Below are 27,754 nucleotides of genomic sequence, written 5' to 3' on the forward strand. Positions count from 1 at the left end.
CCTCAGCACGACAAAGCTTTAACTCACCGACAATTTCTCATCAGTTCAGAAACTTCCAATTTTCCCACAGATGACTAGTTTCATTCTACAGTTAGGGTTCCTGTCTAAGTGGTTTCGACAATACAAATAGATGGGACTAGCATAAGCTTATCAGATAGTCGACTAGTGATGCATCTAATTGCTTCTCCCCATTGCTACCTCAATCAGACAGAGGCAGTAAGGACAGGGGAGGGGGAGAGCAAGAGCTGGTGGAGCTGGCTTAAAAGCCAGTTCCCCCAGTACCATCTCCACATGGGGCAGGAGAGGTAGAAGCACAGCAGAAACAGCACGAGGGGGACTGAATCAGCCTCCGCTCGCACCGGTTCTGCTACTATTATGCTTTTGAAATTTCAAAAGCAGAAGCTGCAAGCTCCCTGCGGGGCTTCCTTTTGAAATGTACAAGAGCCCCAGTCCCCCACTGGCCCCGTGCTCCCTGCGGGGCATTCGTTTTTGAACTGTAGCAAGAGTCCGGTAGGGGCCTAAGGAGGGGAGATAAGGAGAGTTTTAGGGTAGGTGAGAGGAGGAGGGAAGGAAGGAAGGAAGAAGGGAGGGAGTAAGTGGCTTGGGGAGGAGGTTGGGAGGGGAGGGAAGTTTGGGGAGTCCCATCTGTGCAAGGAGAGTGAGAGGCAGAGGTAGAAACCCAGCACTCTCTGCAAGCCTCCTGGGAAAGGGAGTGATGGGGAAGCTGACTGCATAGGGGGTAGGTGGAGGTAAAAGGGGGTGAATGGGTGCTGGCATTGGGGATGAGGTAGAAACGGAGAGTTATGTTTGTGCTTTGTGTCCTGGGCTCAGGTGGGGTGGAGGGGGTGGAAAATTTGTGCTGTGTCCTGACTCCAATCTAGACTGCTGGTGCCTGCAATTTTGAGACGCAGGATTTTATCACAGCCCCCAACTGGACTGAGAGGAACAGACTGCATAGAGTAGTTGGGGGAAAGGGAATAGGTGGGTGCTGGCATCTCTTCAGTGAGGTGGAGGCAGAGGTAGTTTGTTTGGGGTGTCTTGATTCACTTGCTGCAGTCCAGATTGCAGCCCTCTCTGGCTGGCTCGGTTGGAGGGAGGAATGGAGAGAAAAGCAGGCTGCATGGGGGGGAATGTGTGCCAAGACAGTTGCATGATTACATTTCAAAGTTTACATAGATGTTAATGGCTTAAGGTAAGAAAAGAAAAAGTTTCAAAAAAAGATCTAAAACTCTGATCTTAATGAATTTTTTAAAATCCTGTGTTACTAATTAATACATGGTATATTGTATTACATAAAGGCAGGGGTGGGCAAAAGGGCCTCCATGGGCCAGATCCTGCCCGCCCAGCTCGTGGATCCATCCTGCGGAGGCCCTGCTGATCCCACGCCCCCAGGCCAATTGGGACCTGGGGGTGGGGGAGCACGGGAAGCCTCCTCCCGCCTTGCCAGGAGCACGCAGCACTTTGAAGTGCCACACACTACTCGCAGGGCAGGGGGGTGGTGGAGGAGGACGAGAGAGCAGAGGAGGCTTTGTGCACTCCCCCGCTCCCAGGCCAATCAGGGCCTGGGCAGCTTCAGGAAGCTTCCGTTGCCCTACTCTGGTCCTGCGAAGAGGGCCACGTGCTCTTCATAGGGTGGGAGGAGGCTTCCCACGTTCCCTCATCCCCAGGCCCTGATTGGCCTTGGGGTGGGAGAGCATGCCAAGACTCTTCCAGGGCATGGGTACCTAGTGGAAAGGGGGGGCAGCAAAGGGGTTCCCCCACCCCGACCAATCATGGGCTGGGGATGGGTAGCTCCACCCCTTCCTGATAGGCCCCGCCCCCTCGGGGGTGGCCCAGGACTACTTAAAAAATGTTTGAATTGGCCCCCAGGCAAAAATAATTGCCCACATCTGCATTAAAGGCAGAGGTGGGCAATTATTTGTTGTGGTAGAGTTGTGGCTCTTATGAGTCATAAATACCGAATACTAGGTCTCATTCTATTTGTTTTGTAGGATGAAACCTTATTTGAATGCTCTTTGAAACATGCATTTGTCTACATACCCTGAAGCCATGTGTTAATTTGTTCTTGGGCTTCTACTTTCTGAGTTGGTGATACACACAAGGTGAAAGTTTCAAACACGAGAACTTATCTGTTTTTAACTGGTCTCTGTTTAACTCATTCTTATATAGCATGGATCCCAAACACTCCCCAGAGAAATTGTATAAACCTTAATGAATACCTTTTACTCTCCTTTCCAGTGTCAGTAAATATTGTATTAGTATTTGCAAGGAGATCATGACTATTTCTAGTTGACTCTGATTTGCTTAGCATCTTAAGCTGAGCTATGTGTGGATAATATGCATTTTGGTGTTTGCCACTTGAGTTGTTAGAAAAGATGAGAATACATGTACTCCAAGAGCAGTGTTAATTTTCTTTTCTATTTGATTTCATATTAAATAGAAATATGGTTTTTTGTATTGGTGGTGCACATTCACACACTACCTCAATATTGGTGTTGCAAATAGGAAATTTCAACTCGCCCAAAAGAAAATTCAACCCGCCGAAGGATAGAAAATGTTAAGAGGGAACACTGGATGGGATTAGTGCTTAGAGGGGAAAAATAAAGATTTATAGATCATTATATGTTGGATTTCTGCTTTTAAGAAGTTAATTAAAAATTAAGATTTTCCTCCAGGTGTTTATGCACAAAGTGACAGCTATTACAGCTCTACTATATCTCTTACAACAAATTCATATGCATTAGGGAAACTTAATTTTAGCATTCAACAATGGGAAAAAGTAGGAGAGCTACCCAGAATATTTTGGGGGCATCAAAGCCAAATATGGAAAAGAGGAAAGGAGACTGATGGGATGCCCAAAAGGAAAGTACAGGTTTATTAATAAAGACATTTTACAGAAGTCCATCTCAAAATAAACAATATGGAAAAGGCGGATTGGGTAACTGCATTTCTCCTGCCTCATAATTAAGGTTAAGATTTTGTCATGGTTATTTTTAGTAGAAGTCACTAATAGGTCATGGGCAAGAAACAAAAAATAATGGATACTTATAACCTGTCTGTGACTTGCTTAAAGGGGAGGGGGCGGTTACCTGCCTTCTCAGGCACAGGGCTGAAGCAGATAATGTCCTGGATGTCTCTAGAAGCCAAGGAAACTGTGACCTCTATGATAAAATCTTATTCTAACTCATAATACAAGGGCAAGAGGATGTTCTATCAAATAGAAATATGGTAAATTCAATACCGATAAAAGAAAATGTTTCCATACAAGGCATAATTAGACTATGGAAGTCAATCACTGGATTGTGAGGACAAAAAAAAAAGAGCAACATTCAAAAGCAAACTGGATGTTTATATGAGTAATGCTAATTTTGGTCATTCCTATTGAGTACCAAAAAAACAAAAACAAAAACAGGATAAAATATGAAATCTGTACTTCACCCACAAACACTCTGCCTCCCATATTAAAAACAATAAATTTCAATAAAAAACAAGGACTAACATGTTTGCCACACTCATGGTTACTCTATTTAATTGCTACATCTTTACTTCACCCACACCTATTGTCTCTTGACTGTAAGCTTTGGGAGCAGAGATGATGATATGTTTTTGCACTGCCTTGCACAACAGGACTCCAATCCTGACTCAGAGCCATTAGGCACTGTTTCTTTGTATTCTGATAAATGAACACTGGTTTAGATTTTTAGCCAACAGTAGCAAAAAGCACAGTTTTTCAAGAAGAAGATTATCCCACATCTGCCTTCAATAGGGTTTCCTGTACTTTTTACTGAAACAAAACAATGGACTTGATGGACAGCAGGTATGATCCAGCACGGAAATTCTTTTCAAATAGCTTTCCCCAGCCCTCAGTAGAAAACTACTTTACTGGAGATTATTAATCTTGCTTCATGTAGGAGTCATACCAATATTTATCAATTTTTTTAAGTTTATACAATTTTATTTATCAAAAACACTCATTCCCAAACAGCATGCAAACTTACCACCAGATGCATTACTTATAGCAGATCCCGCTGATGCCACCTTTGAGACAGCTGCTGGATTGTATGTCCAAGAGGTCCCACAAACCTCTACTTTTAAGTCACTGTCTGAATAAATCTGCTGGACTCGGCCAACTTTACCTAAAGTCTATATTGAGGAAAAGGAAGAGACCAATAAAGATATTTGGATGTTAGCATACTACAGCAATTTTATAAAGTAAAAGTTTTTGAAATCTCACTTTCACTTCAGTAACATTTTCATCTTAATTCTAATGGCTGAATTATAGTGTAAGCAGATTGTTAAACTGTGTCTACATTGCTACAGGTTGGAACCCACTGGTCCAGCACCTTTAGGACCTGTCCCAAACGAGGGGATTTGCCAAACTAGGGAAGGTCCCTCCCCTCTTGGCCCGGGCTGCCACCAGGCTAGAGCTGCTTCCCCAGACCCACGGGGGCTCTCTAGATGCTGCTGGTCCCGCTACTGCCAGGGCTGGAACACCACAGCAGTGCAACTAGGGCAGAGCTCCACAGCTCCCTGGCTCTGTGGCTGGAGCTCCACAGCTGGGGACAGGCAGAGGGACAGGGACAGAGCTCCATGGACGGGGACAGAGCTTCCTGGCTGCTGCTGGGGCTCCCCGGCTACTAGAGCCAGAACAGGGCCGCGCGCCACAGCCAGGGCCGGGACCAGAGCTCTCTGGCTGCCACCAGAGCTCCACAGCCACTGCCAGCCTAGAAGCTCCCTGGGTGCTGGGGCCAAGGAGCTCTTCTGGGGCCAGGGAGCTGCACTGAGGCCTGAACTCCCCATCATGCCGCCCGTCCTCCCTCCGCCTCCAGAAACGCACTGTGCTTCCATCTAAGTCGATGGTGCCCCCTATGGCACTCCTACCCTGCCACCAGACCTCCCTGTTCCTGGGCTCTGTGGTCCAGGAACATCCACGGTCCATGACACATCACCGATGTTGCTGGACCAGGGAGTCCGTTACAGGAGGTACAACCTGTATTAAGTTGGGCTTTCCAGAGTTATACTAGCTCAATTCAACCGAAAAAAGTACCTCTTTTCCTAGTCTAGACAAGGCCTAATGTCAACCCAACTCCAACATTTTGAAGGTTAAACCAATTCCAACTATAATGAAAAATACCATACTAATATACCACTGTGTACACGCACACACTTACAGGGAGCATTGCTTCAGCCCATTCTCCATGACCTCTTTGAAGAAGTTTAATTCGTTCTAAATCATAACAAACTTGAACAAGGTCACCAACTTGAAATTGTGAGGTACCTCCCTCTGCACCTTGAGCAGCATCTCCACTTCGTACAACATTGGCTTTGGTGAGAACAGCTGGATTAAATGTCCACCTAGAAAATAATGTATTTCAAATAAACGATCTTTTCTTTTTTTTAAATGAAAAAGTGGGGGCTGTATTTTAAAAGGTTACTTGTTGTCTTAAGATATGCTTTTGTGTCCAGATTTTTTTGTGATTGAACACTATGGCTTAGCTGCTGTATATTACTTTCCCCACAAATTTCCACATAAATTTACCAGCATGTAATTGTTACAGTAATCATCTGAAAGATGCACCTGAAGCAGTCAGAAAGGTCCCATGGTTGGTTCTTGCAGCTTGAGGGGAAAAGCTACTCAGCTATGTAGTGACTGAGCTTTGATTTGCTGGGGAGAGAGAGAGACCCATTGCCTAGGGCAAGGATTAGTGGCTTAGAGTCTGGCATCCCTCTCAAAATATGGGTAAAAAAAGGAAAGGACCCAGGATAACTGGTAAGGGTGGATTGCTCTGGTAAGAATTGTTAGGGAAGGAGGTAGCTTGCAATCTAACTAAAGTGTTTTCTTCCCTCAGACAGAGTGGTATAGATAAGAAACCATTTCAACTAGGCCTGCAGCAAGATACTTGGTTAACAAATCAAACTATTTTGATTTGTACTGTGCAATATAGTGGTTTCTGTGCACTTAATTCTTGTTGCGCTAGATTATATTCACTTAAAGCAGCACATGACAGACAAACATGTGCATGTAGAGTGGGATCGGTAAAAGCCTCTCAGTGGGGCCCAGGGCTTTGATTCAGTCCATGAGACAGTTCCAGGCTCCGCCCCCTAGTGCGTTGCCGGGAAGCAGGAGAGGGACACGAGCCCTTTTAACGGCTCCTATTTAAAGGGCTTACATCTTCCCCACACCTTGCCTAGCAGCCACAGGGAAGGCACGAGACTTTTAAATAGAAGCAGTTGAAGGGGCTCGCATGTTTCTGGCTCCCTAGCAACGCGCTAAAGGCGCAGGGAGCTGCGAGCCCTTTTAAGTGCTTCTATTTAAAGGGCACTCGTTTTCCCCGCACCTGTCGGGCAATGCATTGCCTAGCAGCCACGGGGAAAATGAGAGCCTTTTAAATAGAAAGAGTTAGAGGGACTCACAGCTCTAGTGACTCTAGCGCATTACTAGGGAGCCAGAGACATACAAGCCCTTTCATCTGCTTCTATTTAAAGGCCTCGTACCTGCTGGGTGGCTGCATTGCCTGTCAGTCACCCGGCACATGCAAGCCCTTTAAACAGAAGCAATTAAAAGGGCTCGCAGCTTTCAGCTCCACTGCCCATTGCCTGGGAGCTGCCCTGGAGGCGTGAGCTCTTTCAACTGCTTCTATTCAAAGGGCTTGCGCCTGCTGGGTGGCTGCCAAGAAACAGGTTAGCAGTGGAGGCCTGGAGCTGCAAGCCCTGTTATATGAAATCTAAGCCTCCACCCCAGACAACTCTGGGAGGAGACAGCCCCCAGAACCCTCCCATCTGCTCCTGGTCCTTTCCACTGGCCAGAAGTCAGAGGGCAGGGACCCCAGGCCAAGCAAAGCTCCCAGTAGAGTAGCTCTCAACCCCACCACTTCTGGGTCAGCTCACAGCCACTTCCAAAATTTGTGAAGTGGCCTCCCTTCAAAAATTATTGCCCTCCCCGATCTAGAGCTATTTTTCGGTGGATAGTCCATGTTTGTCTGGTATCGCAGTCTCAATAAATCAAAAGCAAATTTTGTAATCAAGCTGTTGCTTAAAAGGTTACTGTGGTAAAGAATGCATTTGTTCTCAATCAAATGCCTAACGCTTTTGATCACTATAAAATTCCCTCTCCATTCACTTCTGTTTTAGAAATATGGAGATTTCTTATTTTGGAAAAATACAAAGAGATTATAAAAATATGTTGTGTGCTCACATATCAGAAAAGCAACATCCTCTAGATCTTAGCCATTCATGATCAGAACCACATACAGCTCACCCTCCCTTATAAGAGCAACATCTTCAGATACCCAAGAGGTGATAAATTTACACAAGGATATTTATCCTGTTTTGTTTCAAATATAAACACTGAACAAGAATGCTTTTATAATATAGATCTGTTGAACTTACTTGGACTCTTATGATATGTCTACACTGCAACTAGCACTATTCCGAAATAATTTAGTCCATGTCTACACAGGAAGCAGTTATTTCGAAATAGTGTCAAAATACTGTCAAGCTGGAGGGCTTCTTACTCCAACTCCTGTAACTCTCATTGTATGAGGAATAAGGGAAGTCGGAGAAAGAGTGCTCTATTCTGAAATAAGTGCTGTGTAGACGTTCCTAATTTTGAAATAAGCTATGAAATTGACGTAGCTCAATTTGCGTAGCTTATTTCAAGTTAAGCCCTGAAGTGTACATGCACCCTTAATTTGTTCTCCAGTGGTCACATTTGGCAATATGTATTACATATGAATCAAGGGACTGTGGATCTTTATGGTAAATATAAGTATCATATTAGCCTCTACTGTATGGTAGTATACTAGTTCTCAAAAATATTCCCTAAAGACATAGCCAAAAAAAGAAAAAAAAAACAGATACAATACTGAAAGCTATATGCAACCAGGGCTTCATGCTTGGTGTAAAGGAGCCGTGTAATATTCATATTGTTAAGTAATCATTTTAATTAGAGAATAATTTTAACAAATACCACTATCTGACAAACAACATTCAAATAAAAGCTAAAGGGATTTTTTTTAATACATTATATCAAACACACACAAAAACTGAATTAAAGGCAGGTTAAAAGTGAGAAAATAGCATCTCTCTTTCATACCAAAACTTCTCATACATGTTATACAGGTTTTTATCATTGAGCTATGGTAGATGAGAAGCCCTTATTACATTAGCCAGGAAGAAGATGAGCATTTGTATTTGAATGGTGGTATGCGAGGAGAATCAAAAAATGGTTAAAAAAATTACAGGCTCTGCAACTTGTGAAATTAAAGAATATTGTCATAAGAAATGTTCAAGAACATGTAACAAACCTGTTGCCACTTGGATATTGTACTACTATGTCATGATCTTCATCAATACCACAAACTGTGCCAGTGGTGGTTAAGGTCTCAAACATGCCATCAGTCCATCCCCCATGACCATGCTGCAAAGACTGTACAATTTCCAAATCAAGGTCGATGTTTACCAGATCACCAATCTGCAACCCACCAGGATTCCTGTTACCATTTTGCTCACCTGAAATTGAATGAAAGGAAAGAGGACTCTGAACATCCAAATCAACATCTGTAAGCTCAATAAAAGCAACTTCAAAAAGAAATCTAACAGCTGCCAAATACACAGTTTTAAAGATTTGCTACTTTGCACGTTCCCTTCCCTCTTAAGTCAAGGTTTACATGTGTTGGGTGCTATACATATTAAGGAATTTTTGCACCAAACCTGACTGGACACACCCACACCTAAAAACCAAAATCAGCCTACTACTTTCATAATAAAATATGCCCATATACCACAGATCAGATACTAGAATGGTGAGTGCAGTGTAAGAACCTCTCTTAATAACTCACAAAATATAATAGTTCACGTAACATAAAATAAGCCAGTACAACTAATTAAAGACATTTAGTTAGAAGTTTGAATGCTGATGACTTCATGTTTATGTCTGCAATATTGTATTAAAATGATGTTTAAATAATTCTACAATACTATGCAGTTTTCTTTTGTTATTATCAGAAAAATGTAAAGGTTAAGCACACGCATGTCAGAAATATTAAATAGGAAACCAACTTTAACAACTTCCAAGCAACATATTTGGTATACCATTTAGCAAACATATCTACAAACAATTAAAGTGTATCAGTTAAGATACCAATTATTGTAGCATTTAACCATAGTAATGGAAATAAGTGCTACCATTGAAATCTCATTTATTTGGTGCATTCTTTTAAAAACCATTGATTTACTTTGGTTCAGCTCTCTCACAAACTCTGACTTGGACACTGAAATGTTTCTATTTACTTAAAACTATTGCTTTCCTTCTTCAACTCACCTAGCACAGGACAGTGGTCCCTGTAGAAAGAGCCTCCTTTGGCATCCTGAACACATTTCAGGTCAGACTACAGAAAGATTTTTAGACAACTTTAGTTTTAACAGAGTGAACTTGCAGGTAACAAAAATATAATGAAATAATAGAGGTTGAAAACCTAATGCATATACAAATAAATGCATTCTGCCATTTCTGAGAGGAAAGAAAATTTAAAATATTTTCCAGAATTCTAACAGATCTATTTCTACTACCTATTGCATTAAGAAGGCCTGGACATTAATAGATTTGATAAGCTTTACCCAGAGTTATTATACGTTTTTAAATGTGATGCTGAAATTAATGCTTTTAGGAACTAATAAACAACAATAACCAAGAGGCCTCAAATTCATAATTACTATTAGAATCGCAAAGAGTAACTTTAAACTATTTCACAATGTTACCTTAATTAAAAACAGAATGCAAGTAGAAGAAGAATATAAAATTAACACTACAGAGTTCATGAATATCTGAAAACCATACTAGACATATTAGCCATGCCTGTGAAGCATCAGCTTGGGTAAGGATTTGTCAGTGTTACCATTATAGAGACTATACATTTTTGTTTAAAATGCTTATGACATTCATTTTAACATATTATGGAGTAAAACTTGCCTTCTAACTTCTGGATTCTGCAGAATATCTGATGAAGTGATAAAATAGCTGTTTTTATTCAGAAAAAAAGCAGAATAAAAGGATATTTTGGTTGCTTTCAGAATTCTAGGTTTAACTAAAACCAGATAATTTTCTTTAAAAAGTTCTACTGGTTATTTCTCCAAAAGGGACTGTTCCATAATATGAAAAAATTAAATGTGAAAAAGAGCTGCCACATAAACCCAATAAAAACTCTCACGATTTCCTCTTCATTTAGCTTCTGCATATCCCCTAATCCAAATTGCTGCCATCTGGTGTTACTCTTTAGGGAACACAATTCCCATCAGGCAAAGGTCATTCTATGTTTGAGGGGAAGGGAAGAGAAAACTGATCGGGCAATGCAATTCAAACTATAGTAATGGGGAAAAGAAAACAAAAGAACAGGTGGTGGAAGATATACAAGTTAAACATGCTTTCACAAAGCCCTTATTTTCACAAAGCCCTTATTTCAGTCTCTCACTTCCCCAAGCCTTTTTGCAATGAGCTATCCTCCAGCAAGAGAGATGAATGGAGATTCATTCATATCTCTTCTAATCCTTAAATTAGTAACAAACAGTGCTTTTTTTGTGATGGTACTGCCCGGTACGCAGTACTGGCACCTCCAGACAGAGCTCAACAACTTTTCCCCTGGAGCACCGGCACCTTTTTTTTTTTTTAACCAAAAAAACACTGGTAACCAATATAATGCTTACATCCCTTTAAACACACAATACTACCTCCTAGCTACTAATGTCTCTAGGAGCTAAAAACAGTATGATGCAAGCCCCTTCTTTCGGAATTAATTCTCAAATTCTTAAAGCCGTATGCTGCTATTTAACAACACTACATATACACACACAGGAGAACAGATGCCAGTATAAATATATAAATTTTTTGAACTGTGCACAGTATTTTGCAATGCTATAGCTCCTCTGATACAGTACCATTATTAATGATATATACTGCCAGTACATACTATTAATACTTCCACGAAAGACTCTAGTTGTACATCAAGATTTCATCCACTTTACCAGGATTTTACATGGTAAATACACACAGTAGTCTATGGAGTGTGTAATAAATATTGGTCAGTATCTCAGGGTATGCCTACACAGCAAAGTTATTTCGAAATAACTTTCCTAGTGTCTACACAGCCAAACCACTATTTCAAAATAAATTCGAAATACCGGCGCGCTTATTTAGAATTTGGGAAACCTTATTCTTCAAGGAATAACACCAAATTCGAAATAGCTATTTCGAAATAAGTGCTCTGTAGACGCTTATTTCGAAATAGGGGGCCTCCAGCCTTCCCAGGGTGCCCTGGTGGCCACTCTGGCCTCAACCAAGAACATTTCTCTCCCTGCCTGCCTCCCCGGAGCCCTTAAAGGGGTAGACTCTGGACACAGTGCCTGTGCCAGCTCCAAGCCAGCAAGCCCAGAGCCAGCAGTCACTGACTCTGACCCAGTGGCCCCAAAACATGAGACAGAAAGCCACTGGCAGCCAGCCCTCCACCGCTCCCCAGAAGCACTCTGCCAGCTCCCAGGAGCTCGCCATGGCCCAGAGAAGGCGGGCGCCTTCCTGGTCCAGGGTGGAGATCATGGACCTTATTCAGGTTTGGGGGGGATGTCCCCAACGTCCATGATCTCTGCACTAGACGGAGGATCGCGGCCATCTATGGCAGGATAGCTGCCAGCTTGGCCGCCAAAGGCCACATGCGAACCCAGGAGCAGGTCTGCATGAAAATCAAGTTGGTCTGGTGAGACCCTCCCACCCCTGAGCCTGAGCTTCCCCTCCCACTTCTTCCCCTTGCTTCCCCCTTCCAGATTTCCCCTTCCCCTCTCCCACCCTCTCTCGTCCCCTCTCCTGCCTCCTTTCCCCAGTCTCACCAGAGTTTCATTCACCCTCCCACCCCCCAGTTTTGTTAAATAAAGAGAGTTTGTGTTTATGAAAAAACGTGTATTGTATTTTACATCAGTAAGGCGGGGGGGGAGGGGGCAGTGGAAGGACGGGAAGGAGGCACAAACTCCCAGTGGGGCAGACCAGGGAAGCTCTTAGTGCTCCTCAGGGTGGAAGCTCTCCCGCAGAGCCTCCTGGATACTGACAGCCCCCCAATAGATCTCCCAGATGGCAGCCTGCAGAAAGTGCAGCCAGGCTCGCAGCAACGCAGCCAAGAGAAGCACCAGAGTCCCCGGGGGCAGCTCCAGCTCCATGTTGCAGAGTGCTGTGGTTTCCCGAGTGAGGGCAAGCAGAGCATGCAGAGACAAAATGCTTTGCTGTCCTTCATTGAAGTAGGCAAGCAAGCAGGGAAACCTGAGAACCGGCTGTACAGGGGGGTCCCTTTAGGCACAGCCATACAAAGACACTCCTGACTTGATGCCCTGCCGGACCTGGTTCTGGCCCGCCTTAAATGCAATTCAGTGTGCACTCAGTGTGGACGCACTATTCCGAAATAGCAAAACGCTATTTCTAAATGCAGTGTGTGTGTAGATGTGTTATTTCGAAATAAATAACTATTTCAAAATAGCTTATTTCAAAATAAGGTTGTAGAATAGACATACTCTTAGAGAATCAGATATAGTACTCGGAGAAGCATAGCCAGTTGGCATAGGCAATATGGATGTTTTATTCTTGGAAAGATAACATTTAAAATACATGTTCCAAGTAAGCAAAATCTCAAATTGTATCAGATTACAGCAATTCGCTCCATGTTCTGTCAACATAACTAGAGATATGCAAATCAAAATCAATAGAACTGTAATCTCCCCTCTTCTTTATATTATGCTTATTCTACTCCTCCTTTTGCTCAAATATTATTTTCTGATTGCCATGATAATAAATATACTGATACTTCATGCACCAAAAAGAGAGTTAATACATTTTTTTTCTTGAGTTGGTAAACTGCAATTTTGTAACACTTATTTAAAGGACACTCACAATGAAAACTTACTCTATTTATAACTTAATCCTAAACAACCCCCACAATTTGGATAAAGCAGTAACAATGGTCAGACCATCAATACCTCTCTATAGTTAAGTTCATGCCATGAAATCATGCCAAAAATTAGTACTGACTAAACTTTAGAAAGACGACTATTTAAAAATAAGAAAACAGGCTAATCGTTCCATGTCAAAAATAACAGCACAAACAAATGTTCAGAGATAACTGTAAAAATAATTAGAAATAGTAAATGTCTACAGTATCAGGAGAGACTAAAAATACCAGGACTGTTTAGAGAAAAGATGAAGGTACACTGAGTAATGAATGATATGGAAAAAGGTGCATCAAACACTCCAAATTACCTTCTCCTCTCTCTACAAGAGCTTTTCAAAGAAAATGAAAGACAGCAAATTTAAAATGGGCAAAGGGAAATACATGGGGCAGCAGGAAACTATATTTCCTAGTATCTTAAGTGATCACATCACTTTCTGGTCATAACATTATGGCTAAAACTTGAAATGTGGATAGGGACCATTTGCTGCAGGCAATGTTGAAGCCTTAGTTTCCATCCACAGTTATAACTGATAAACACTGATATAAATAGTAAGTTACTGAAGAAGTGGATTTATAGCAAGATACATTTTAAATGTATAAAGTTGAAAACTGTCAATATGAAAAATTAAAGCACTTTTTATAAAAGTCAATGTAGTTTTTTTAATTGAAACTTCTTTTAAAAATAAGCTAGTATTCTTTATTAAATGTCTGATCAAACATTTCTGATTTGTATAAAATAGTATCTATCGAACACACATGTATTAAACCATTCTATTTGTGGTTGGGCTATTAAAAGTTTTATTATCTATTTAGGCAATATTCTAAGAACATTAATAATGTATCCAATTATAAATATTCCCCTTTGAGACCATGAACTTGTTTAGTCTGATTATGCCTCTGAACGACTGAAGTCAGATGAAGTGTGCTTGGGCAAAAACTGACAAGTGCTAGAATTTTGATTTTATTCTAACAAACTAAATTTTATCCTCTGAGTGCGAATGTGGTGCAAAAATGTACTGTTTTTCCAAAAGCTGATGTCATCCTGTTAAATTTAATCTTTGTTGCAGGAATATAACAGAAGGACATACTAACTTATATTAGAATATCTCCTCCCTGTAATATATGTAGCCAAGAAAAAAATAACAGAAAGGAAGCAATGATAATGTTCATCAATATGTCTCAGCAACTGACTATCAAAAAAAACCCTTTTCCTTGGGCCACACTAAGGTAAGTGCTTATAAAAAGAAACACAGCAATTAAAAGAAGTCTCATGACCAAATCTGACCCACTCTTTGTGGTTGTTATACTCTAAAAATTAAGAAATCAAAACTAGAAACTTAGTCTAAAGTTTCATATACACTATCTCTAATACAGGAAAAAAAATACTCAAACTAAGTGAAAACGTTTTGAGCGTACTTCACAGTGAAAATTAAATTATATCTGAAAGACTTGCAGCGTTATAATCTAGATACATGGTATTATGGCAATTTTCAAAAACCAAGTTCTGAGGATGTTAAAATTGGGGCCTTCTAAGGAAGTTTAAATAAATATATATTTATATTTTTTTAACCAATTCTAATTAAAGCAAACCATTAATGCCATGAGAAAAATTGTATTTGCAAATGTAAATAGCTATTATATTCAGATAAAAGTCCACCTTAAAGTTCAAATGATTTGTACCAATGTCTAATAAACTTTCAGATCAGCCTTCCTTCCTAATGCATATTCATTATCCATCCAGCTGTATTCACAATGAACTTATTAGAGCATGCAAACAGACAGAAGGATATCACAAAAGGAAAAGAACAAAAGCACAGCATACACTAGTCTTACTACCCTTCCCCTCTCCCAAGTATTTTACCCTTTGTGTTGCTTTACTCCTTACCATGCCCTCGAAGCCAACTCTGTAAAGATTTTTAGCACCATTGTCCCATAAAACATATGCTGCACTGTGTGGGCTTGATGCACTCCAGTCCTGAATTTCAGTTACCTATTGAATTTTAGAACAGAATAATGGGTTACAAGAGTTTAGCAACCTGTTTTGAACTTCATCCACCACTTTCACCTAAAGATAAAATCATGATACAGAAGGATTTACTGGCATTTTTTTTAAACCAGAACCCCAATTCCCCTAACTCCATTTTATCATTTTCTACCAACAATGTTTATAGACCGTAATTAATGCCATCCCTAGGATATAAACATCCAGACTGCCACTTCTATAAAATGCATATTTTTCAAGTAAGCTGGTTTAACAATGGTTAAGAATTACAAAATGAAATTTACTGCTTTACAGTGCTTTTTACAAGTACTTACAAGAAAAAAAAAACCTTTCATATATGGTGCTAGGTGATTAAGTCATCCAGTTCCAGATGTGTTACCATAGTTAGAATACATATGATTAATATCGCTTTAAAATAAAAAATCTATTTTGAGGTTACATGAGAGAATTGGTGAAATGCTATTCAGTATATAATTCAATTTTCATTATTGCTTGTAAGTTCCTGTGTGTAGATTTTCATTATCAATAACGGAATTATTTTAATATTTTGAATAATCTGGAAATTTTAAGAAAAAAATACAAAAAAATGTCAGGAAGATATCGTCTCAAGGTGCAGTCTCTGAAACTCTTTTTAACTTATGTTTTAAAAATTGGATTTTAAGTCTGTTTCCCCATAGTAATCACTGGGGATCCCCAAATGGCTAATTCCAGATTGTATATAGATTCTTCATATCACTAAAATATATAGTAACTATGCTTGCATAGCAAAAATATTTAAATTATGCTTAGTAAGTAAAGTAAAGTAAATGTAATTCAATGCATCAATTTACTAAAACAATAAAAGTTATTCCCATTTTCTATAATCTTTCTTTAACCTATGTCAAAGAAATCATATTCATGCCTTACTTCCTGTTTAAAATCCATACCTGATTTGGCCATATAATTAATTATCCTGAATTTTTTTCTACAATTTTTGTTTCCTAGAGCTATGATTAGTGCATAGTGGAGCACTATGCAAAGTGCTCCACCTAGGAAGGAACAATCAGTTTCACACATACAGAATGGGAAGCGATTGTCTAGGAAGGCATATGGCAGAAAGGGATCTAGGGGTTATAGTGGACCACAAGCTGAATATGAGTCAGCAGTGTAATGCTGTTGCCAAAAAAGCAAACATGATTCTGGGCCACACTAAGGTAAGTGCTTATAAAAAGAAACACAGCAATTAAAAGAAATCTCATGACCAAATCTGACCCTCTCTTTGTGGTTGTTATACTCTAAAAATTATTAGGTGTGTTGTGAGCAAGACACGAGAAGCCATTCTTCCGCTCTACTCTGCACTAGTTAGGCCTCAGTTGGAGTATTGTGTCCAGTTCTGAGCACCGCATTTCAAGAAGGATGTGGAGAAATTGGAGAGAGTCCAGAGAAGAGCAACAAGAATGATTAACGGTCTAGAGAACATGACCTATGAAGGAAGGCTGAAACAATTGAGTTTGTTTAGTTTAGGAAAGAGAAGACTGAGGGGGGACATGATAGCAGTTTTCAGATATCTAAAAGGGTGTCTAAGGAGGAGGGAGAAAACTTGTTCATCTTGGCCTCTGAGGATAGAACAAGAAGGAACGGGCTTAAACTGCAGCAAGGGAGGTTTAGGTTGGACATTAGGAAAAAGTTCCTAACTGTCAGGGTAGTCAAACACTGGAATAAATTGCCCAGGGCGGTTGTGCAATCTCCATCTCTGGAGATATTTAAGAGTAGGTTAGATAAATGTCTGTCAGGGTTGGTCTAGACCCGTCGTCACCAACCAGTAGATCGTGAGCTACCGGTAGATCTCAGGGGCTCTAAGAGTAGCTCTTGAGCACTCTCTGAACTGCGCACCTGCGCAGTACATTTACATTAGATTTCCTCATTTGAGGAGCAGCTACTCACTGAGCAACAACACAGGTGAGTAGCTGCGAGAAATGGTGGGAGCTGGGAGGTCGGGAGGGCTGAAACACCCCAGCCAGCTGACTGTGGCTTTCATAGCTGGAGCTAGGCGCAGTCTCTCTGGGCTGAGCGCAGGGCAGCCAGGCTGGAGGGAAGAGAAGCAGCTGCCCGGCCAGCTGGCCATGGTGCTCAGCCAGGATGCACCACGCTCCACGTGGGCTGGTGCAGAGGAGAAGCTGCCTGGCCTGCTGGCTGTGGCGTTCAGCCCAGAGGAGGCTGAACCGCGCGCCAGCTGATTGGGCGCCTTCCCCTCTGCGCCTGCCCACATGGAGCTTGGTGGCACCTGGCTGAGCACCATGGGCAGCTGGCCAGGCAGCCACTTTTCTTCGCTCCAGCCTGGCTGCCCTGCGATCAGTCCGGAGGGAGCGCGGGTCAGAGGCTTCCCTCTGTGGCTGGTGTAGGGAACTCCCTACCCCCAACCTTGCTCCCTCTCCTCTGCCCCAAACTTGTCCCCCGCCCTCCTGGCCCCCTGTTCCCTCTTCCTTGCCCCCCCAACCCTGCTGCAGAAACCTGCCCCCCCTGCAGAAACTTGTCCCCCGGCACCCTGCCCCCCCCTGCAGAAACCAGTTCCTTCTGGCACCCTGTCTCCTACTACTGAAACCTGTCCCCCCTGCTCCCCTCTGCAAAAACCTGTCCCCCCCCAGCACCCTGTCCCCTGCTGCAGAAACCTGTCCTGGCACCCTGCCCCCTCTCCCCTGCCCCCACTGGCACCCTGTTCCCTGCTCCAGAACCCACTAGCACTCCTCCCCAGTACTGTGTCCCCTGCTCCCAAATGACTTTTCTATGGGTCAGTGACCCCTGACTCAAGGCAGGTTCCCTGCCATTCTCATAAATAAAGACAATGCAGAAACTTTTTGTGTTTAACATAGTATTTTATTTAAAAATGAAGTCTGGCCAACCAACTGGGGCCAAGCCCCCATCTGGCCACAACCACTCCTGCACTCCCCCTTCCCCAGACTCTAGATCTGAGCCTATCAAACACTGGAACCTCATGCCCTCAGCCCCTCACATACCCCAACCCAAATTCCTGCACCTTCACATCTGCAATCCTCTGGCTTGCTTATTATCCCAACACTGTCCAGCCTGGAGCCCCCTCCCCGAGCCAGTGTCCCCTTCTCCACTTCCTCCTGCATCCAGATTTCCTCCCAGAGCTTGCACCTCTCACCCCTTTCCACACCCAAATCCCTCATTCCCACCCCAGAGCCTACACATCCTGTCTCAACACAGCAAGGGTCCAGCTAGACTGCAGGAGTTTTTCAGGATTCTGGAGATATCCCAGAAAAACTCTTCTGCATCCAGGGTTGCATCTGTTCTTCCTCTTTTTTAGTGGAAGAGCAAACAGGCTCTTTTGGTCACCCCTATATTCCTCTTTCCACAAGGAATAAGGTGGCTTCCAAAAGAAGGGGTTTTTTTCTGACATTTGGTCCAGTGTAGACAGGCCAAATGTTGGAAAAACCTCTTCCTACAGAAGAATAAAAAAAAAAAAGCAGCAGTATAAGGACTGGGGATAGCAAGTGATGGAGAGAAGAACAGAGAGGGCGGGGCTTCAAGGAAGGGGCGGGGCAGGTAGATCTTGGCTTGGTCTGTCATTTAAAAAGTGATCTTGGGTATAAAAAGGTTGGAGACCACTGGTCTAGACTGTATTTGGTCCTGCCATGAGGGCAGGGGACTGGACTCAATGACCTCTCGAGGTCCCTTCCAGTCCTAGTATTCTATGATTCTGTGACTCATCAACTGATTAACAGAATTGCATCTGATTTTATATTAAGTTCTAACATGCTGAAGTTATCTTTATTCCAAGACAGCAGGCTAGCACAAACTATATCATGAAGAGATCATAATCTCTCTGTACCTGCAATTAAAAAACTTCCAGAATTGTCTAAAATCTAAAAAAGTCCAAATAAAACTGAAGACCTCTAAAACAACAAATCCCAAAGTAAAACCTGTTAAGTAAACACATTTTAAAATAACCTGCTGAGCCTGCCTGTATATCACCTGCTGAGTGATATACAGAACAGCTTGGTTTACTCGACAGTAGTTAAGAGAAAACCAAATCCCCTGTTATCGAGGCTGTTTGAGTAGGTATGTCTGATGATGTTAGTTTTTACATTAGCTCCTGAATGGTCATAAATATCACCCACAATCACTATTTTTATGAACATTCCAAAAACCAAGGGCATTCAGGTAATTTGCAAGTCTCATTTTCATTTTTCATCATTTAAACTCAAGACTACATTTTATAATAACTTTACAGTACAGGCAGTCCCCGGGTTACGTACAAGATAGGGACTGTAGGTTTGTTCTTAAGTTGAATCTGTATGTAAGTCGGAACTGGCATCCAGATTCAGCCGCTGCTGAAACTGATCAGTTTCAACAGCGGCTGAATGTGGACACCAGTTCTGACTTACATACAGATTCAACTTAAGAACCCCAGGCGTCCCCAAGTCAGCTGCTGCTGACACTGATCAGCAGCTGATTCCAGGAAGCCCAGGGCAAAGCAACTCTGCCTCGGGCTTCCTGTAGTCAGCCGCTGGTCAGTTTCAGCAGCGGCTAACTTGGGGACGCCTGGGGCAGAGCAGCTCAGGTGCTGCTGGGTTGGTCCAGTAGCGTGGCCGCTCCTCGGCGCTACTGGACCAACCCAGCAGCACCCCAGCTGCTCTGCCCCAGGCGTCCTGATTCAGCCGCTGCTGAAACTGATCAGCAGCAGCTGAATCAGGACTCCTGGGGCAGAGCAGCTGGGGTGCTGCCAGGTTGGTCCAGTAGCGCCAAGGAGCGGTGCTGTGGGACCAACTGGCAGCACCCCACCTGCTCTACCACAGGCCCCGGGCTTTGCTCCACGTCTCCCTGGTCTGCTGGGGGGGACACTAGCTGCCCCCCCCCCCCCCCCAGTAGACCAGGGAGACGCTGAGCAAAGCCACGGAGGACCCAGGCCAGACCCGCGGCAATTCCAGATCAGCTGGAAGCGCCGCGGGTCTGGGCCCGGGTCCTCCGCCGCTTTGCTCAGCGTCTCTCTGGTCTACAGACCAGGGAGACGCTGAGCAAAGCGGCGGAGGACCCGGGGCCGGACCCACGGCCGCTTCCAGATCAGCTGGAAGCGCCGCAGGTCCGGTTGGGTCCTCCGCCGCTTTGCTCAGCGTCTCCCTGGTCTGCAGACCAGGGAGACGCTGAGCAAAGCCGCGGAAGACCCGGGGCCGGACCCGCGGCGCTTCCAGCTGATCTGGAAGTGGCCGCGGGTCCGGCCCCGGGTCCTCCACCGCTTTGCTCCCCGTCTCCCTGGTCTGCTGGCTCCCCCAACAGACCAGGGAGACGGGGAGCAGCTTTTCTCGCCCCTGAGGAGGCGGGCGGTGGGACCAGGCGTCCTGCCGCTCCAGTCCTCCGGGGCGAGAAAAATCCCCGTTCGTAACTGCGGATCCGACATAAGTCGGATCCGCGTAAGTCGGGGACTGCCTGTAGTAAGTTAAAATATTAAACTAAACACTAACTGTAAACAAAGTGGAATTTCAGAAGTTTATGGTAAAGTAATCTAAACACTTGTTATCAATAAGTAATATATGATGTACTTTCTTGTTTAACCTATTTTAATTTTTACCTTCCCTCTACGTCCATTGCCACCATCTTGATCTTCCCATTGCCAATCAACTCCTCGTACCACTCTGGCACCTGCAAAGATTCCTCTTGCTGTAATTTTCTTTGATTTACGACGAGACTCCAACAGTACTCTAAAATTAAATATCAAATGACAAGTGTATAAAAGCTATACACAAGAGATTCTGAAATGAAGCATTTAACCAACACTTTGAACATAAAAAGATCCCACAAAATGAAAAGAACAGGAAATGCAGAGTTAAGTAAGCTCAAATTTGCAGATAAACTTCAGCAAATTGTATTTAAGAACTCGGCATTCTGAAAAACCATGTGGTGAAAAGCTCTTCTATGTCTAAATTTTATTTTGTGCAGTATTTTAAGTAATATTAAGCTTGTTTGTGTCTCCAGGGTTTCTAGAAGCATCAAATCACAAAAAACAAAAACAAAAAACAACACACCCACACACACACACAAACCACAGTAACACTTACAGATGGGTATTAGAGATCATTAAGGTCAGAAAAGCAGCATGCAAACTCATTTGTAAACAACATATTTTTGCTCCTCAGGGCTAACTCTAAGCAAAATTCAACATCTATGTAAATCTGTATTTTCCCCTAACTCTGTATCTTTTTATTTTGAGAGTTGTGACACCGTTTCCCCCATATTCATCACTATCATATAATTATGATATGTTCTGTACAAAGCATACCTTGTGCGGTATCATTCTAGAAGACTTGTTCTATTGAATATCAATATCCTGATGGATAATATGTGCTGTCATTGTATGTCACGTTATGAAGTTTTGCTCCATGTGTGTTATTGAAAGATATTATGAAGGTTTAAGTATCCATAGCTAGTCTTTCAGGTACAACTATAAAAAAGCTAGACAATACTAATGGCCCATCAACAAAGGTGGAAGCCATGGAAAGGTTTTATCCTCATCAGGGGACACTTCAGACAGCCTATGGATTATGGCTGCCGTAACTCAATAAGCATGCAGGGGCATGTGACCAAACTACATGATTCTGAACTCCATTTTGGTATCTATATTTTTCCACAAACTGTGCTGGGAACTCAACTTAGAACAAAGGGGTATCTGCCATATGGAAGAAACTATAAAAGGGGAATATAATATTAACAAGTGACCTCACTCCCTGTAGAAATCAACACCTGGAAACATCTGAGAAACAAAGACTGAACAGGGAGAAGTGCTGGACCAAAGCTGGAAGAGAGGATTCCTGCCTGTGTATAAAACATCTACACACTGCTTGTACAACCTAACAGGCTGAGACAATTATTCAAAACCTGTGCCTGTGTTAGAATCAGACTGTGTTTTTATTTGGAAAGTAATAGGAAGGACAAAATTGTCAAGTGACCTCTGATATGAAAACAAGACAGACAGATTTATAATCAACAACAACAGTGGTCACCAAACAGGAGATCAGGATCTACTGGTAGATCTTGGAACCTTTGACAGGTGATCCTGACAGGTTTGGCTGGGAAGCTATCCAGTGTCGGCACTTCATCTGCTCCTCTTAGCACTGCCATGTTGCTCCTGCCCTCTGCCTTGGAAGTGGTCCCTTACCCATGGGAGCCTCATGTTTGCTGTGCATGGCAAGGGAAAAAGAGGCCGGGGGAGGGGAGGGGGAAGGTTGCTGATGCCCCTCCCCCACCCTTTACCCCATCTCCACAGAGCAGATGGGGCAGGGATAGAGAGAGTTTGCTTCCTACTTTTGGGAGTGGTGCACAGCCAGAGTAGGCCTGCCTTAGCCCCCTGCACCACCACCCAGAAGCCACCTGTGGTAAGCAGTGCCCAGCTGGAGCCCGTATTCTGAATTCTGGCCCCAGTCCTAAACCCCTCCTGCACTCCAAACCCCTTCCCTAGCCCTGAGTCGCCCTGCACCCAAACTCCCTTCCAGAGCCAGCACCCTGAACCCCCTCCTGCACCTCAATTCCCTGCCCCAGGCTCAGCTCAGAACCCCTCCCACACACCAAATCTTTTAGCCCAAGATCAGCGTCTGCATCCCCACCCTTCGCCCCCAGCCTGATAAAAGTGAGTGAGATATGGGGGGGTGGGGGAAGGAGGATATAGTGAGCAGGGGCAGGACCTTGGAGAAGAGGTGAGAAGGAGGTAGGGCAAAGTTGTTTGGGTTTGAACTAGATCCTAGATTGCACTTATACTTAAAAAGGTTCGAGATCACTGAACTACAATCTATTTTTCTGTAGTTAAATATATTTTATATTGTTACTTAAAACAGTGGAGTGCTAGCAAAGTATCTGGGAAAAAAATCTCAGCTCCGTTAACAAAGGCTTTGTGCATATTTCTCTCCATATCAAGGGAACTGTCCAATTGGGTAACAGCTCTCATACACTGGCCAGGTTTTGACCAGGGCAGAACAGTATGGCTCTGGGGTTTTAGGCTGGGGAGCTGAGAGTGTTTTGGTCGAAGTTTCTCTATTGTTTGTTCATGAAGTGTAGAACAGATCATTCATTAACACCACTGGGCGTGGCTCCTGCTTGTGAATGTCGGTTAGAGTGTGAGCTTGAGCCTGGAGGGCTTTGCAGCTTGTTACAACCTCACAGAATGGCAGGGAATCCAGACTGGTAAAACTGAAGGCTCAGCTGCACTTGAGTTCCTGGTGGCACATGGTGAGTAGGGGGACCCATCACATTTACATTCTGGTATCAGGCTAATCTGCTCCCTTGTTTTCATATTAGAAGTCATTTGGCAATTTTTTCCCTTCTTATTGAACATTTTGGAATCTTTCACTCATTATTTCAACTTGTCTTCCATCACTCTTATTTGTTTGCAATACAAAATTGTTTAAATAATATCTCCTCATGCCAATCCTCAATCTTCTGAAGAATCTAAGTAACATGCCTCAGTTGATCTGCCTGGACAGGATACTTCCTTGACTGCAAATGGAGGTAGGGACAGAACTGAACAGGAACAATTAAAAAATTTCTCTGAAGAACCATCATTCTGAATGCCTATAATCTCCCGCTCTATTCTCTAAAAGCCATGATGGCATGAAGCCTGAGATTTTTGGCAGACAAAGCATATCTTTAAGCAAAACTTTAGAACCCACTTTCACTCCCCCACAATTTTAGGAAGCAAATAAAACTCTACTGGCTGAACTTATCAGAGCCAGCAGATAAGAAGCCATAGAAGGAATAAGCTGCTATTGCAAAGTAGGGATGTAAAAGTGTAACCTTGTACAGGGTTAGCCAATGAGCCCGGGGTCATCAATTAACGTTCACGGTTACATAAAGGCTCCAGGTGCTCATGCTTAAAAGCCGGCTCCCAGCACACAATGGCTCCTAAGAAGCTATCTGCTGCCCCGGGTACACCAGCTCCGAGGGGAGCTGGCTGTCTCCCCGCAATAGCAGCAGCAGCAGCAAGGAGCCCCTGGCCCCTTTGAATAACAGGGCCCCAAGACAACTGCATCCTTTGCCCCACCTCTTGCCCTTTTCCCACCCCCACCTTCCTTCCTGGTTGGCAAGACTGTGTATTTATGAGCTGCATCAGCAATGCACAAGTCAAACTGGAGTACAGGAAGAAACTAAAGGGATGAGCCATTAAGAGGACATAAGAGCCCTGCAAATCCAAAGGTATCTGCATCCACAGAAGTACATGTGGATACCTGCAAAAATGAGCTGCAGATGTGGATATGGATGCAAATTTTGTATTTGTGCAGGGCTCTAGGCATAAGTATACGATGATCCTAGGGATTGCTAACACTGCTTATCTCTGAAAATAAGGGGGAAAAAGCCTGTGCTGGAACCCTAAGGCTTTGTATCACAAAGCTGTGTAGTGTAGACAGTCATGTCACTAAAAGTCAGGCAGTTTAAATGCTATTTGTCAACACTTTTGCCAAAAAAAACACTTCCACACCTACAAGTGGGGTTCCTGCTGTCAACAAGAGAATGCTCCTGCAGACAATGAGCTGTTTACACTGTCATTTGCAGGGGCAAAACTTTTGTCTTTCAAGGTTTGTTTGGTTTTATAAAGCACCCACGAACAATAGAAGTTTTGTGATTCAATTGGCAGCATAGAGAAAATCTAACTCAGAAACATTCTGACTTTATTGAATACTTTTTTTTGAAAGAGACTGGAAAGCTCAACTATGAAGCAATATAAAGAAGACTACTCTATCAATGTAATGGGTGGGATTTTAAACAGAAGCAGATTTGAAAATAAAATATTTGTACAGAAATCAATTTCTCTTCCAGGTCATTTTCTGTGTTCTATTAAACATTATTAAATACTTCTGTTCGAGGGATAAAAAATCCCCCTCCTCCCTGGCCCAACTTCTCCTTTATGCCTCATCTACCAACAAATGTAGCACTTTAAAGACTAACAAGATGGTTTATTAGAGGTCTTTATAAAAGGTCTTTGTAGCAGAATGCAGGTGGCTTTTTACATCTGCACTTGAAAGGGAATCCTCTGAACTGTCATTCATGTTAAAATTCGACACTTGCCAACAAGGACTTAACAAGTCTTTGAACTTTCTCACCCATTACCAAGACAGTTTCCCCAATTATCACCTGTAATACCATTAACTCACAAACATCCCACTCTCCCTACCTTTAATATCAGCAATTCACAGACACTTACCTTCCTTCCTCCCCCTTCCCACCCCCCCGCATCCCCCTTCTGTTCTGCAATGTGATTTGTCCTTTTCATATTTGTTCATTTTTTTTAATTGTATCCTTTGGTATATATGGTTGTGACTACTTTCTTCCACTATTTGATCTGAGGAAGTGGGTCTGGCCCACGAAAGCTCATCATCTAATAAACCATCTTGTTAGTCTTTAAAGTGCTACATTGTCCTGCATTTTGCTTCAACTACCCCAGACTAACACGGCTACATTTCTATCACTATTCTACCAACAAAGTTATAATCCTGTTCCTAATTCAGATATTCTGTTAACATTGAACAGAAAAAATACACTGCAGACTCTATTGGACAGTTTAGTTCAAATTTCATGTCTCTCCAAATGAGTGCCTGCTATGTAAAACCTCTAAACAGTTATGAAAACACTATACTTAATGTGTATTTGTTTCAGGTATATATGAAAAACCAATCTCAGTATTTCACAGAAAGAATTATTTTTCATGGACATTACTTGAAAGAAAGTTTTTTATACAAAAAGAAATACGCCTTCTTTCCCCATCACAACCAGAAATACAGTTTGTAAATTAGAACTCTGACACAGTAATGCTAATGTAATGCTAACACAGAATGCTGTAAGGGGAAAAGAGAAATATGGAGTTTGAAACACCATAAAATTGTAAATCTCAAAGGATTTAATAAATGTCAAACACCAAATTCCCATTTTACAGAGAGAAAGCCTGAGATAGATTAAGGCTGCAAAATAACTCATTGGCAGAACCAGCAACAGAATCTATGTCTTGAACAAATATGTTATGCTGCCAAGGTTACAGTAAACTAAATTATCAGCTAGAAAAAGTATTTATCCTCAATAAATTAGTTCCTCTGTTTAAACTCAGGGAAAAAACCCATACATTTTACCTTTCACTGCCTGGTGTGGTTATTCTATAAAAACGATGCCTCAAGTGATGCTTGTCCCCATGATAACAAACCGTGCATAAATCATAATTTGTGCATTCAGCACATTTCCATCTAATGCCAATGATTGGTTGCTGACGACAAGTATCACACATAGTTCCATCATGCTTGATACCTATAAAACAAGAATATGACATCAGTACGATTTTAAAATACACAATTTAAATATTCATTGCACACCAACATTAAGTTAAATGTAATATCAAAGTATATTTGAGCAAGCAGGATTCAGTAACCATATAAGCCATGCTGATGAAAAAATTACTGATGGAGGAAGAGATCTGCGGACTATCCTTCATCTTTCTGGTTGTTAGCCATGGCTGAAAGGTCTTTCCCTTCCCAAGAACTGAATATACATTACAGGCATTTTAATTTTTTTCCAGCTATACACTCAATACAGATATTTAAGAGGAAAGATAAAGAAGTTTTCCTTAACTTTTACGCATAAATTGTCAGAAATCCCCATCAAAATACTTATCTCTTGGGGAGTTTTAGCTGCCAAGTTAATTCTCTATCAATGGATAAATAAGGAACTGTGACAACTATTGTGCAGTGACACAGTTTATGTTAAGGATCTAACAGCTGATGCTTTAGTCTGATTTATATTTAATACCTGTAAGACAATAAAGAAGCTTAAATCCTATCCATCTATATTTTTTTAACCACACTTTAAAAAATGTATTTTCCCCATGACCAGTAGGAAGCTCTCCTGGACAACTGCCATTATTTCAGTCAATATGCTTTGATTTAAAGCAAAAATAAATTTTGTGATTTTTGGTTACTTGCCAAACCTGAACCATGTGCAAACTACTGGAGTGTTTTCTCCTAAATCTGGCAAAAGAGAGCTTCAAAGCCTCTCCATGCTAATGGCTTTTCCAAGCTACAGCAGAGTAAGAAACAAGCAGGCCTGAAAGTTTTCACTACTGCTGTTCAGAATCCTGTTGAGAGCAGTGAAATGGGTAAGAATCTAGTCAACTTCACTCTACTGCTGTTTAGGAAAGTTATGAGCACCAGAAGCAACAAGCAATGGGACTACTCCGTGGTTAAGTTAATGCAAAAACGGGTGCTAGAGGAGCGTTAGAATGAAGAATCCCTCCCCCAGTTACCCACCTTTGAGACAGTTAAGCATCTCTAACTAAGGACATAAGCAACCAGTAGATAAGCATATGCTTATCGGGTAGTCGAGTAGTGACCCGACTAGTCACTTCCCGCCCCCTTGCTGCCTCTCTCTGATAGAGGCATGGGGGGAGCGGGAGCCGGTGCTGGGGAAAGCCGTCTTAAAATCTGATTCCCCCCAACACTGTCTCCTCTCTCTGATAGAGGCATGGGGAGGAGAGGGGGGAGAGCAGGGGAGACAAAGGCATAGTAAAGGAGCAGGGAATCATGAGCCAGGAATCAACTGATTCCTGGCTTGTGCTCAGTCCCAGACACTGCACCTTTGCTTTTTAAATGTATTCAGAGCCTGGCAGCTCTGAATACATTTAAAAAGCAGAAGCACAGTGGGGTTAGCTCCTGGGGCTGGGAACTAATCCCAGTGGGGCTCTGCAGTTTCCCCACTTCCCGACTAATTGAGTAGTCAATGGAAATTCCATCGACTACTCAATTACTGA

General features: G+C 42.6%; 1 protein-coding gene across 4 annotated transcripts in view; it reads right to left on the reverse strand.

The window, feature by feature from the left end:
- MIB1 (MIB E3 ubiquitin protein ligase 1) overlaps window positions 1-27,754 on the reverse strand; it is a 104,599-nt gene that overhangs the window by 68,214 nt on the left and 8,631 nt on the right. For all 4 annotated transcript variants that reach the window (XM_006139056.5, XM_006139055.5, XM_006139057.5 and 1 more), the window contains exons 2-8: window positions 26,088-26,259; window positions 20,552-20,681; window positions 14,866-14,970; window positions 9,323-9,389; window positions 8,307-8,511; window positions 5,172-5,355; window positions 3,999-4,143 (exon numbers count right to left, since the gene is read on the reverse strand). In XM_006139056.5, coding sequence (XP_006139118.1) covers window positions 3,999-4,143; window positions 5,172-5,355; window positions 8,307-8,511; window positions 9,323-9,389; window positions 14,866-14,970; window positions 20,552-20,681; window positions 26,088-26,259 — 1,008 coding nt within the window. The remainder of the gene's footprint in view (window positions 1-3,998; window positions 4,144-5,171; window positions 5,356-8,306; window positions 8,512-9,322; window positions 9,390-14,865; window positions 14,971-20,551; window positions 20,682-26,087; window positions 26,260-27,754) is intronic.

This window comes from Pelodiscus sinensis, chromosome 2, assembly GCF_052426305.1.
Source record: "Pelodiscus sinensis isolate ZL-2025 chromosome 2, ASM5242630v1, whole genome shotgun sequence".
NCBI classification, from domain to species: Eukaryota; Metazoa; Chordata; order Testudines; family Trionychidae; genus Pelodiscus; species Pelodiscus sinensis.